Here is a 14,140-nt window from a genome sequence, read left to right as displayed (position 1 = left end):
CACACCTATTTGATGGCCAAAAAAGTCAGCATACGAAAATGTGCACTTATCAGATAAATCAGGCAGTAACTGATTTTTCGAAAATTCTTAGCTTTACAAAAAGACTCATTGAGTGACTGACTCAGTTGCGTTCTCCTCGGGACGTGAAAGTGGTGTTCCGTCCAAGCAGCTTCAACTTGTGACACACAAGTGTTGCTGAAACTTTAGGGAAACTCTTAGAGCACCGTGTCTGTGAATGACTTAAAAGAGAAATTACTTTTGTTTGATATAAACCGGGAGCACGAAATGAACAATTCCACAGTTTTGAGACATGAGGCTGCAGGCCATTTTAGAAAGCCAGCTAAACAAGAGACTTTTCAACTTAAAGTTTATCTCATTGAAATAATTTTTTCAAAGCCAAGTTTATTTAACCTTTTTAAAAGTTTTACTTATTTACTTTGAGATGGAGAGACAGAGAGGGATGGGGAGGGGAAGAGAGAGGGAGAGAGAGAATCCCAAGCAGGCTCAACGCTATCAGCCCAGAGCCCGACTGGGGCTCAGTCCCATGAACTGTGGGATCATAACCTGAGTCGAAATCAAGAGTCAGCCACTTAACCAACTGAGCCACCCAGGCACCTCTGACTTTTTGTTTTTAACATCTGCAAGTTGGGTTATTGGTATATAGTCAAGTCTACATGGCTTCACTGATTTTTCATACGTGTTAGATATTACTAAACCAGTATCTGCCAGAGTATACGACTAAATGTCAATTAAATGTAAACATTTCTAAGCCCGTTTTTGAGGGAGGAGAGAGTTTATCCCTTACCCTAGAGATTATGAACAAAATAAAATTAAGATGTAATACTTAATTTTAATAGGCTCTTAATTATAACTCTCCGGTCGTAACTTTCTTGTATCTGTTACTAACCTCAAGTATTTACTCTAGTTGAGCCTTAACATTGAACATAATAAATATTGTGATCTTAAAGAAAGAGTCCCTGTTTGTTCTCTTAGTGTATGCAGTATTTTGAGATTTCTGGAGCCACGCATGTTTTTCTCTGAACCACACTTTGATAATATGATTATATTTTCTAGGACTGTTGCAAATTAATCATTTTTTTGTTATGCTTCTTCTTTTATCAGAAGTGTTTGTTTAACTAGCCGCATATAAACAGATGTTTATTTTGAGGATTGACTTTCATGTGAATAACTGCCTTCTAGTTAAATATTTTAAATCCCATCTCTTAAAAGTAAGTAAGCTAGCCTCAGAATGTTCTTTCTTTTTTCGTTTTTAAGAATTTAAGATGAACTGTGTAACATAAAGAAGTTTGTAAATGCGTGAAGATAAAGATTATGTCTTACACATGTCTGTAACCCCTCCCCCCCCCAACAGCCTCACACACTGCAGATTAACCCATGCTTATGCAAGATTTAAAGAACAAAAGGTGATGTAGAAAAAGCTACATCTTTGCTTTGAAAGTGATGATGTAAGGATCATCTCTGAATTTAGCAGTATCCTTAAAATCAGGGTAGATAGACATTTTCCTATCCCTCTTCCCATCTCTCCCCAGCCCTCACCCAGGGAGTGCATCTGGGACCACATACACCTTCGTGCACTGTGTCTGCTGTTATATACATGCAAAGAATCAGGTTCAGATCTGCCAAATGCTGGAAAACGTGAAATCATTTCCAGCCACTAACTCGGTTTTCCAATTCTTTTGTTCTTCTAAAATACAAAGTTCTCTTCCATACTTTTTTACATTCAGCTAAAAGTTGTTCAGTGCAACGTTTACGGAGGCCCTAAGGTGTTGGCTAATGCGTTAGATGGTGTGGGATGCAGTCTTTGCTCATGGGAGGTTCACACCATGGTTGGCCACAACCTGTAAATTGGCGCCATTCTGTGTCATAGATGCTGCTATACAAATAGGGTAAGGGCGCCTTAGAGGGCAAACGTGGGAGTAGTTATTTCTTTCCTCCTAAGGGTCAGAGAAGCCGTCACGGGGCACTGGCATGGATCAGAGTTTTCCATGAAGAGGAGCTTTCAAGACAGGCAAATTGAGGACAGGACATTTAGGGCAGAGGGAGGAGCATGAGCAGGGGCGGTGATGAGGTTGGGGAGCTCATGCAGGGTGTTCTTTGATACATACAGAAGTTTGGGCTTTCTGTTGCAGGCAAAAGAGAGTCAAGCTTTGGTATATTCAGGTTTTCATTTTTAGAAAATCACTCTGATAACCAGGTGGAGAATGAAGTAGGGTATTTATGCTTTCCTTAGACAATGCTTCTAGAATATAAATAGAGCAAACATGGAGTTTTCTTCCTCGTTGCTTTAAAGGAAACTTTATAAGAAATCCCGATACATTCGCTTACAGAACAAATGATTTGTTCTTTGGGTAAGTTATCTTTTTACAGCATTTCAGTGCTTTGTGTTCAGATTTAAGAATTCCGACTCTCTCCCCCAGGCAACACCAGATGCTACGGCAGTACAGTAAAGCAGCTCACTGCCTCACTCTTCCTGCCCCTTTCTCTCTCAGCCTTTCCCATCGAGTTGCCCAAGCCAAATGCTTAGACATTTCGTTGGCTCTTCTCCTCTCTCTTGACTTTTAGGCCAATCAGTAAGTCCAGTGGATTCTGCCTCCAAAATAAAATTGCTGTCCTTGCCTTCGTCTCAGTGATGCTACCACCTGCGCTCGATCTCCAGCCCCTCTCCCTGGGACATTTCCTCATTCTCGCTCTCCTGCTTCAACCATTTCACTAGCTTTTTGCACTTAGAATAAAAAGCGAACTCGCCGTTGTGGCCGCATCTCCTGGCTCTTATCTCCCTGAACCTCATCTCTTGACGTTCTCCTTCTGCTCCAGCTGTTCTTTGCCCTTACGGTGGCCTGGAAACACTTCTCTTCTTCCAAGAAGCTCTTAGGATTTGGTGCCTGGCAAATACTCCCTGAACTTAATAGCATAATGATATCATAATAATAACACTTTCTGCCATTTATTGAATGTTTGCTGTAACCCAGACAGTGTGCTAAGTGCTCTGCAGCCATTACTGTATAATTAAATTAGATGCAACAAGCTTGTGAAGTAGGTATTATTATTGCTGTATTTCAAGAGAGGAAATTAGGGCACAGAGAGCTGAAGCAACTTGCCCACGTTCCTATTTTTGGTGTCGGATGGAGCCTGGCTTGCAGTCTGTCTGTCTGACTCCAAATCGAGCTCTTTGGTACGAAGTTTCGAAAATATTTTGTTATCATCAAAATTTACAATTCCTAAAATTTTTGATAAGCATAGAGAAAGTCAGGTGAAATGGCATCCAACTATTTCATTAAGCTGTTTAGTATCTTTAACAGTGATTTCACTTATCACATGAGTTTGTGTGGAAATTTACGTGCATAATAAGGTGAGACATTTTGCAAAACAAAGATTATTATGAAAGTAGCAGCTATTTTTAATTTTAGAGTTTCAACATGTAAACATCTTGTTTGCGGGGCACCTGGGTGGCTCAGTCGGTTGAGCATCCGGCTTCGACTCAGGTCATGATCTCACGGTTCGTGAGTTCGAGCCCTGCGTCGAGCTCTGTGCTGACAGCTCAGAGCCTGGAGCCTGTTTCAGATTCTGTGTCCCCCTCTCTCTGCCCCACCCCTGCTTGTGCTCTGTCTCTCTCTGTCTTTCAAAAATGAATAAATATAAAAAAACAATTTTTTTAAATTTACAATTCCTGGAAGACAATCTTAGAGCAAGCTATAGAGAACATCTCATACTGAAAGTGAAAGTAAACATTCATATACCTTAACTACCTTATTGGTAGCAACAGATTTTTCTCAATATTTTATGTCTGGTTAATAATAAAAGATGGTATGGCACAGAAATGGGGAGTAAACTCTGGAGTCAGACAGACATGTGTTTAAACTCAGTACCCGCTGTTCATTCATATAGATCCTAATATCGTGTGTGCTGAATGATATTTTTGGCACTTGAGGTATATCAGTGGGCAGTCCAGTGAGATGGGTTTTTAAACTTTGGTTCTATGAGCTGTTTTTGACTTGGAGACTCACTATAGCATTTTATGAATTCAGTATAAATGTGATCCTTCCTGGACCCCACCCCAGTGGAATCTATTTGAGTCAGTCCTGTGACGTGTCTCCTAAGAACATTCTCAGAGCAAGACTATAAGTTCAATTTGCTGTAAGTGTAATTTCCTTCTTCCTTCCTTTCTTCTTTCCTTCCGATTAAAATGAAACATTAAATTTAATTTTATTAGGTATAATAAACTCAGGTAACTTCTACTCTAATAGAGGTAGCACAATAAACGTAGTACGTGCGAAAATTACATTATATGTTAGAAGAGGAAAGTCCTTTGTGTGAGGGAGTAAATAAGATGAGGGAAAAGCAGGGGAGCTCGTTGTGGTATTAAATAAGAGGTCAGTGAGGTGGGTCTCACCGAGAAGGTCAAAGACTTGAAGGAGGTGAAGGAGTTGCTCAGATGGATATCTGAGGGAAGGGTGGCCCAGGAGGAGAGAGTAGGTGGTGTCCAGACCTAAGAGGAGCATTGATGGCAGCTTAAAAACACAGCACCATTGTGGACAGAGGGGAGAAAGGGATGGAGAGATACTAGATGAGGCCAGAGGGTTCTCAGGGTCTTGTTGGTGATACCGAAATGAACTTCATACACGAGGCACGTGGCCACAGGGGCTGGCCCAGAATCACAGAGCCCCTGCCCACCTCCTCCAGCCACAACTCTTGCTGCTCTATCGCTGCAAACCCTACCCTGCGTTTATAACCAAAAGTCCTTTGAAGATTTCCCAAATATGCATGCTGTTTTAAACCCTTCTACTTTTGCACACACCTCAGGTACACGTTTCCATCCTTTGTCATTCTGATAAACTCCTTCAAAACCCACCCTGAGCCCTCTGGACTTTCTCTGGACCACCATGCATAGTGATTTGACTGTGTGTTTGTTACAGCCACACACAGCTAATGATAACATGTGATGAGCACTTACTGTATGCCATGCAATAAGTCTTCTATATGTTTTTAATGCATTCCTCACAACAACCCTCTAAGGTATGCCCTGGTATCATCCCCATTTTATAGATGAATAATAAAGGCATGAAGAAGTTCAGTAACTTGCCTAAGATCATTCAGCCACTAAGTGGTGGCCTTAGGAGGTACACATAAGGTTTCTGGCTCTAGACCCCGTGCTCTTAATCATTACATTATATTGCCCCTCTACGTTTTCCACCGTTATTAAATACTATATACGAGGCAATGTACACATCACACTTGACTATAAATATTAGTTTGGTGTATGTGTCTCCTGTATTATTTGTGACTATTTGGAGGGCAGGGAACCATGTCAAGTTCATCTTAGCTCTTTGGGGCTTTGCACATGCTCTGCCTTAGTTGAGTCGAAAGAAGAAAACATTCTCTCATGTAATTTGTAAGACCTGGGAAATAATATTCAAAATGTCAATGATAGGGTGTCATTAACTCTGAATTTTCCTTTTTTTTTTTTTAATGTTTATTTTTAAGAGGGTGAGAGAGAGAGACAGCATGCAAGCAGGGGAGGGCCAGAGAGAGAGGGAGACACAGAATGAGGAGCAGGCTCCAGGCTCAGAGCTGTCAGCACAGAGCCCGATGAGAGGCCCGAACCCACGAATTTTGAAATTGTGACCTGAGCCGAAGTCGGACACTCAACTGACTCAGCCACTCAGGCGCCCCTGAATTTTACTTGGTTTTGAATTTGATTTTCATCATGTTGTTATGCTTCTGTTTCTCCTCAGACCAGTATTAAAGAGGGACAGCTATTGAAGCAAACCAGTTCTTTCCAGAGGTGGAAAAAGCGTTACTTCAAACTTCGAGGCCGTACACTTTATTATGCAAAGGACTCAAAGGTAATTTGGGAGAATATTACTTGCAAGCGCTTGAAGTTGTGAATGGGTTAAAAATTTTGGTTCTGTAAACTTTTTGTCTTAGTGCTCACGATAGTCTTAACTGTTCTGTGCATTTAGTATTATGAATGTGATCCACCTTGGATCAAATCCCAAGGGAGTCTATTTAAGTCAATTTCGTGGCATGTCCACAAAGGACAATCTTATGGGAAGGTTCTAAAGTAGTTTTCTTTCTTCCTTTCCTCTTCCCTTACAATTAAAGTAAAACTTTAAATGTAAAGTTTATTAAATGTAATAAAGTCAAAAATTTTGGGTTTCCCTCTTTTCTTGCTACCTTTTTACCTTATAAATCTTTCCCTGACCATGAGAGAGAGAATTGCTATAGTTGCTAAGAATCCATACTCCAGTTTCAGACAAGATTCGTATCCCAATTCCAGCACATTGCAGTGGAGTGGCTGTGGGCAGCATGTGTTGTTCTGAGGAGGCTTAAATGAGATAATACAAACAATCATTCCATTGTGCTGGCAGTTAAGAATAAAAACCACAGTGAAATAAAATCAAGGCTTTAAATGATTGTTACATAACAGTTGAATAAAATAAGAGTGATGTGGTTGGGTAAGAAAAAAATGAGTAAAGATGAGCTTCCATTTAAAACTGACATTTTAATATTCCTTGAGAAGTTAACATTAAGATGTCTTGCTGCTGTCTCACTTGGATAATTGATAATTTCCATATTAAAAACTGTATGTTTCTGATATAATTAGTAGAGTTATATACTAGGAGACAAAATCAAATATGCAAACAAACCTAATTCTTGGTCTGTGCAGCTGTAGAAGTAATAACAAACCAAGTAATTCTATTTTAAAAGTCGTTATGTTCTAGGTTGTCCCTGATCTGGCTCCATGCTGACTTTTCGCATTCATCTCTAGGGAAGCATTGGCCATTTGACAGCCTTTGGCCTCGCCCCATGTGTACCATCGGCAGATGACTTTCCCTCTGTCTCCACTTGATGAAACTCCCTGCTTTCTTTAAGGTCCCCTCAAATATTCTTACTCCATCATTCATGAGAGCAAGATTTCAAGTGTCTTCTGCTGGAGAAATTATCTGAATTTCATAGTATTCTGTTGGATTTCTTCTTTTCCACTTTTAATAGTCTCTCTTGCATTAAAATGGGTTGTGTCTGTTTCTTCTCCTGTGCTAGATTTTAAGTTCCTTCTGGTCAGGGAACAAGTCTAACAGGTTGGTTGGAGTGAAGTGGACTCACAAGCGCCCTGGAGATCTTGGGGGTGGTGGCGGAAGCTATGAGAGGACGGTCCCTTGCCTGCAGCCCCAGACGTGTGCTGTCATCCCTGCCCTGCTGCAGGGACGCGGAATGAGTGCGAACAAAGGCCAAATGACCCAAAGTGGGACGGATACGTTCATTTACTAGAATCTCCTAATCTCCAAATGGAGTTTTTCTCACGGGAACTTTTTTTGATTGAAACCATTTTGAAGAGTACAAAAGAAACTTCCATTTTATATTTGCAGAGCACATTCACCTTCTCATCTGAACCCATGTATGGATGAAGAAAATAGGGTTCAGAAAGTTCAGGAACTCACCATGATCCGACCCAGGACTAGTTCTCATTTCTCACTTAGCAAATGTGGGAAGGAGGATGTTTGCCTGCTGGCAAAGTTGTTACAGGCTGTTTGTTGCCTGTCAGGAGGTGTTGCTTTGTGTGTACGTGTGTGTGACACAGTTAGGAGGTTCCCCATAAATTACGCTTCTAGAGGGCACGCAGCATTTTGCATTGAAACACTGTGCCAGGGTTCTTTAAAGACCTTCCCAGTTTGTGATTTAAGAGTTAATTGTGCTTCATGGTTTTACTCATTCTTCTTAAGAAGAAATGGCAAAGTGTCACGAATGACTTTCCTTTCCTTTTCTATTCCTAATTCCTGACATCGCTTCGTAGTCATGGCCCAATAACAACAACAACAACAACAACAAAATTATTGACGAGCATTGAGTTAGGTTTTCATTTAATGTGTTTGTGTTCTTTTTCATTAACAGTCTCTGATATTTGATGAAGTCGACCTCTCAGATGCCAGTGTAGCTGAAGCAAGCACCAAAAATGCTAACAACAGTTTCACGGTATGGTTCTATTCTGCTGACTCCCTTCTCAGAAGTCATAGAATGACCTTTCCTAAACGTGTACAGAAAGTCCTCTTAGTTACCAACTGTGTGTCAACTGTTGTGCGTTGGAATTCATGCCAACACAATACACTTGATGAGCACGTTGTGTACCCAATACTGTTCATGATTGTTTGGGTCAATAAACCAATGTATTAAATGTATTTTTTTTAAGTATTTACAGTGTTTTCCATTTTAGACCTTTTAGTTTTTGTGCTTTAACATTTTTACCTCTTTTAAGTTTACTTATTTGAATTTTTTAATTTTTAATTTTATTTTAGAGGGAGCACGAGTTGGGGAGAGGGGCAGAGGGAGAGAGAGAGAGAGAGAGAGGGAGAATCTTAATTTTTTTTTTAACATTTATTTATTTTTTGAGATAGAGAGAGAGCATGAACAGGGGAGGGTCAGAAAGAGGGAGACACAGAATCTGAAACAGGTTCTAGGCTCTGAGCTGTCAGCACAGAGCCCGATGCAGGGCATGAACCCACGGACCGCGAGATCATGACCTGAGCCGAAGTCGGACGCTTAACCGACTGAGCCACCCAGGCGCCCCGAGAGAGGGAGAATCTTAAGCAGGCTCCACGCTTAGCAAAAAGCCTCATGTGGGGCTCAATCCCACGAACCTGGGATCGTGACCTGAGTTGAGATCGAGTCAGACACTCAACCAACTGAGCCACCCAGGTGCCCCTCACTTCCTTTAAATGTAATACTTTAATTCTGTTGTTTATGAATATTCAAAAAGGTTGTTTATCTTCAATCTTAAAAAGAATGTTTTTTCCTTCTGTTCTACTTTTGCTCTGTTGCTGCAGTTCAGGTGGTTGCTATAGTTCAGGCCTTCACTTATTCTCACTTAAGTAATTCATTTGATAGCTACTTAAGAGGTAGCCTCGGTTTCAGCGAATTCCTTCCCGATTACAAATCACGTTGCTGGAAGGAACTCACTGGCTCGCTGTTGCCCGTCAAGTGGCGTTTGCGGCTCCATCCTAAAGTCGTATAAAATCACGCCTCGGCGTTCTCGTGTTCCTGAGACTCTGTCCTTGTGCAGCTCCCTCGTCCAGCCTTTCTGTCTGCGCTTGGGCTTTTCCCGTTCCCTCTGGCTTGAATGATTCCTCCTCCTTCTGTAGCTGTTGGAATTCTGCCACTTCTGCAAAGCGTATCCACGTATCTCATTCTTCCTGTACTTCTTTCATTCAAAAAATATGATTTGAATACCCACTGTGTGCTAGTCACAATACAGTCCAGTGAAGTCCATCTGGGGTACTTTTTATAACTTCATATTCCTAGGCCCTCTAAGATGCACTGCTCTTGCTATGTTGTTGCCCCCTGCACCCTCCCAGCCCCTGCTCAAGAAGCTACCACTACTGACAGAGGCGAGCTGTGTCCCTCTCCCAGACATGCCAGGGCAGGGAAGGCAGACAGATGAACAAACACAGAGCAGTGCCGCGGTAGAGGTAAGCACTGGCAGGGGCGGGGGTGGGGGAGGAAGAAAATGCATTCAGATTTAGCCATATTGATTTATGGGCACGTGGGATAATTCATGGTGTAAATATTCCTGCCCCTCCCCCTTCCCCAGGGAGAGTTTAGTTTGAGGAGAGGAAAGCCAAGAATAGAATCCTGGGAAAATGTTAAAATTTCAAGTTGGACCAATAAAGACAGAGCACTCGGAAGTATACAAGGAGTTTTAGAAGGTGATGATGTTAGGAAAAGCCTGTGGAAGATAGTTTTAGGACAGAAGTTTCAAACATCAAATACTGCAGAGAGGTCAAGTCAAAGGAGAGATGAAAGCGTTTATGGAATTTGTTACCTTGGAGGTGACTGGGTCACACTGATGGGAATGACTTCAGGGACCGGGTGGAATGCATTAGGCTGCACTCTGGAACAAAGCTGGAAGGCAGGGAGGCCGGGGTGGATTGCTGGTTTGAAAAGCTTGGCTGCTAGAAGGAGAACCAGTATAGCTAGAAGAATGTTCAGGCTTGAAGAGAATTTTGGTTTTGTTGTTGTTGCTTTGCTTTGTCTTTAAAATGGGCTTTGAATGTGTATGAAGAGAGAAAAGAAGTGTTAGACTCAAAGTTGGAGTGTCCAGGAAGTAGGGGGAGAATGGACGGAGCATGACTGCTGAATAAGCTGAAGGGTGTGGGAGCCAGAGCTCATGTAAAGATCAGCATTGACTAGGAGACAGAAAGTTTATGGAGTGAGGTGTGTGCAGGAAGTTCATTCATCTCAAACCCAAATACTACTGTTTTCTTAATGAAATTGAAGACAGGGTCATCTGCCCTGAGTAAGAGTTTAGGTGGCTTTGGAGTCGCTTCTGTAGAAAATGAGAGTTGGCACTGAACAGGGACCTGTAGTAGATCATGAGGTGGTAAATAATGTCTAGCAAAGATCGAGGTCAAGTTTAATAATGCACCTTATTTCTATGCCTGTCGTATTTTCTTTAGGATGGGGAGAGGAAACAACTAAATTGATCCAGGGTAGATGGTTTGTAGGATGTATCAGACAGAAAGATAAAGGGATTATTGGATGTTTGAGGGATCAATAACTCATCCATCTTCCCCTCTGTGTTCTCGGTTCTTGAGAATAAAACGTAGGGAGTGAGGGACGGCTTTATTCATGGCTGAACAAGACCCAACAACCATTAAGTACAGAGCTTCTGATAAATTGTTGCTTCTTTTTCCTTCCTCCCAAGTGAAGGTGGGGTAGGGTGATGAACCACTTGCCTTCCCTAGTAGTCCTCTCCCCTCTGTGGACACTGGACACTCATGGGGGAGTGGACAATAAGAGTTTCCCCCCAAAAGGGATCTAGAATTTAGTTTGAAAGAGGGTTCCAAAATTTAAGATTTGAAAGATAGAACAATTTCAGGTAAAGATGAGGTCCAAGGTGTTGGTGTATATAAAGGTAAAAGGAAGTGAAAAGCTTGGATTTAAGAGAAGTTATTCAGATCCTTTGCATAGCTCTTTCTTGGCCTACAAGTACATTCAATCTCTCCTGTTGTGTCTTTTTTATTATAGAACTCACTATATTCTGCCTTTTTATTTAATTAGGTACTTATGTTTATTATCAGCTCCCTGAAGACAGAAACACTGTCATGTTGTTTTACCTCATAGTACCTTACCCATAAGTATTTGTTGATTTAATTAATAAGATGAAAGTTTATTTTACACATGAGAAGACTTTTGGTTGAAATGTTTTCAACAAATTTATCCACTCAACCAAACGTTATTCCTGAAATTTGTTGGTCCAGAAATGGGGAGACTAAAATGTTAGGCAGATTGCTTAGAGTCTTATAGCAAATCAGTTTGGTAGAACTTTCTATGGCATAAAATAGAATAAGAGATAGATTTTCAACCAATAATTGGCAATCCTCTCTATCTTTAAATATTTAAATATCCTACCTTTCTGGATTGCATTGACTGCTATTAATGCTGTTATTTTAGCTAGTTCATGTCAAAGGTTAATGGTGTAGTTTGGTGGTATTATGGCTAGAGAATACAGGAATGGCCAAATTCAGCTTCACTACAGCCATGCCTTGAAGTCCCTAAGGATGATATATTGACAAGGGACAATAGTAAATGGAAAATCTATAATTAGCGAATGGAAAACAGAAATGCAGTGCTTTGCCTGAAAACCCAATGCCAAGCTCTCTAGTAGAACGGGTCCTAGAGCACTGTTTTAGAGACCACGGCAGAAACTGACTTAACATGGGAGGTTACTCAGCATCATTTCTGCCTCATTCTGTGGGTTACGAGTGAGTCACTAAGGCTGACTGAGCTTCAAGGGAGGGAACATAAACACCATGAGCGTTGCGTAAAAGGACTTGTGGACATGGTTCAGACCTGCCTACTTGATGGTTACTTTTCCTTCCTTGCACAGTCCTGTGCTCCCATCCTTGGAATGAATAATTTTCTTGGTGGTGTTTTTTTTTTTTTTTTTTTGGTTGTCTTAGTCACCTCAGGTACATGTTAGTTTTCAATTGCTTTGTAACAAATTACCACAAACTTTGTGGTTTAAAACAACGCCCATTTGTTAGCTGACTGTTTCTGTGGGGCACACAACATCGCCAAATTCCTTTCCTCCGGATCTCACAGCGTTGAAATAAACAGATTTTTAAATATATACAGATATGTGTATGTACACATCCATACATGCATATTTAGCCCTTAAATTGGGCTAATTTTAACCAAGGTTGGAGTTTCGGGTTTTACATGTGTCTTCTGTAATAGACGGCAGTGACAATAACAACAAAAAACTGAAAGCATTTTCCATGACATTAGGTGTCAGTGATGTGATCAGGGAATGGAAAAGGACAACCCTGACAGCCTTCTTGGCAATTTATAATCCTTCAGGATTCATTAACGTTCATCACGAATTTATGTGTAGTTTAAGTTCTACCATAGCATGTCTACAATGGTGGCGTCTACGAGACGTTCTTAATTTTGTCGTTCATTTTCTAATTGTCTCCTTTCCTTTCTTTTTTCTTGTTTTATTGATTTCTGCATGGTGTTCTGGTGTTTTATTTCCACTTTCACGTTTTTATTTTAACATACCACTGTGCTGTAGGCAAAGGTGTTCTTCTCTTAGACCGGAGAGAATTGACTTCCCCTTGGTCACACCAGTGCCTCCTGGGGAAGGGTCCCAGCCCTCCTGATGCATAAGCCAGGGCGCTTCCCTCTCACACAGTGTTCTTTCCATCTGGTTAGTCTTTGCCCCTGTTCTCTCTCTCTTCTCACCTCCGCTGCTCTGTTTGTCTCTTTCTCACTTACCATGATGCGTATATCCCAGCTTTTTGTGACTTACTCGGTTGCAGACTTTAGACCATGAAGTCCAACAGTGTGGGTTTGTGTCCTGCTTGGCCCTGTCTAGTTACGTGACTTTGGACAAATGAGTTCACCTGTAACTGAGGACGGCGACGGAGCCCGCCTCATGGGGTTATGAGGATTAAGTGAAATGTGATAACACATCGCAATCCCCAGCCCAGTGACGAGCACATATAGTTTACCAAGTGCTAGTGGCTGTCATAACCCTGAGGTCATTATCCCCGCTGTGCGCCTCACAAGTGGAAGCGTGTTGCCAATTCCCAACAAGTTTGGGAATTTTGAAGGAGTATGTGGATGAACTTTATCTTGAGAAAACGTCCCACCCTGCCTATGTTTCAGAGGTGCAGTGAAGATTTATCTCCACTGTTACCTCATATTAATAGGTTATTCGGGAAAGCAACTGTGCTATAATGAATGAAATTTCAATCATACCTTGTTATGTAGATGTATATGATAAAGAACAGCTTTTTAATGATTTGAAAGCCATCACAATCACATTTATACATCAGGCTTTTCAAAATGTGTTGTCCAGGGGCGCCTGGGTGGCTCAGTCAGTTAAGCATCCAACTTCGACTCAGGTCATGATCTCACGTTTTGTGGGTTCGAGCCCCGCGTCGGGCTCTGTGCTGACAGCTCAGAGCCTGGAGCCTGTTTCAGATTCTGTGTCTCCCTCTTTCTCTGACCCTCCCCTGTTCATGCTCTCTTTCTGTCTCAAAAATAAATAAATGGTAAAAAAAAAAAATTAAAAAAAAATGTGTTGTCCAAATGACTGCTTTCATTACATTTTAACGTCATTTAGGCTACATCTTAAATGAGTCATCATTTTTAAGGAAATTATTGTATGACATTGTTAACACTTTTTATGGAAGTTTGTAAAGAAAGCTTTTTTAATTTTTTTTTTTTAACTAGAAAGAAATACAGAGGCAATTTATTTGGTTTATCTAACTACCCTGAACATTTTCAGTGAGCTATCTGTGGGTGCGTTTGGAATCTCGCGGTTACTGCACACCCATGCTGGCTTTTCTCGGTTGTGTAAAACACAGAAACCATGTGGTAGCATTTATTTTTAGAACTAAATGAGCACTGGAACAAAGAGTCATTTTAGTTCAGGGGTCACTTGCCACTGCAGACATGACTGAAAGTTGATTATCATTAGATTTGATTCCTCCAATGAAATTTCAAAAAGTAGGCATGAAAACCAATACAGAGAATATAATGTTTATGGCACATAAAATGCTGAAAATTATACATTCATAGTATAACTGAAATGAGCAGCTGTTTAATGGGAGGGGAA

At 41.0% G+C, this 14,140-nt stretch overlaps 1 protein-coding gene across 1 annotated transcript in view; it reads left to right on the top strand.

Annotated features, from left to right (window-relative positions):
- Positions 1-14,140, top strand: part of DGKH (diacylglycerol kinase eta) — a 162,595-nt gene that overhangs the window by 65,078 nt on the left and 83,377 nt on the right. The window contains exons 3-4 of the mRNA XM_042977273.1: positions 5,754-5,864; positions 7,912-7,992. Of these exons, the coding sequence (XP_042833207.1) occupies positions 5,754-5,864; positions 7,912-7,992 (192 nt within the window). The remainder of the gene's footprint in view (positions 1-5,753; positions 5,865-7,911; positions 7,993-14,140) is intronic.

Source organism: Panthera tigris, chromosome A1 (genome assembly GCF_018350195.1).
Source record: "Panthera tigris isolate Pti1 chromosome A1, P.tigris_Pti1_mat1.1, whole genome shotgun sequence".
NCBI classification, from domain to species: Eukaryota; Metazoa; Chordata; class Mammalia; order Carnivora; family Felidae; genus Panthera; species Panthera tigris.
The sequence above is the reverse complement of the archived record's forward strand: the minus strand, read 5'-3'. Positions and strand labels throughout refer to the sequence as shown.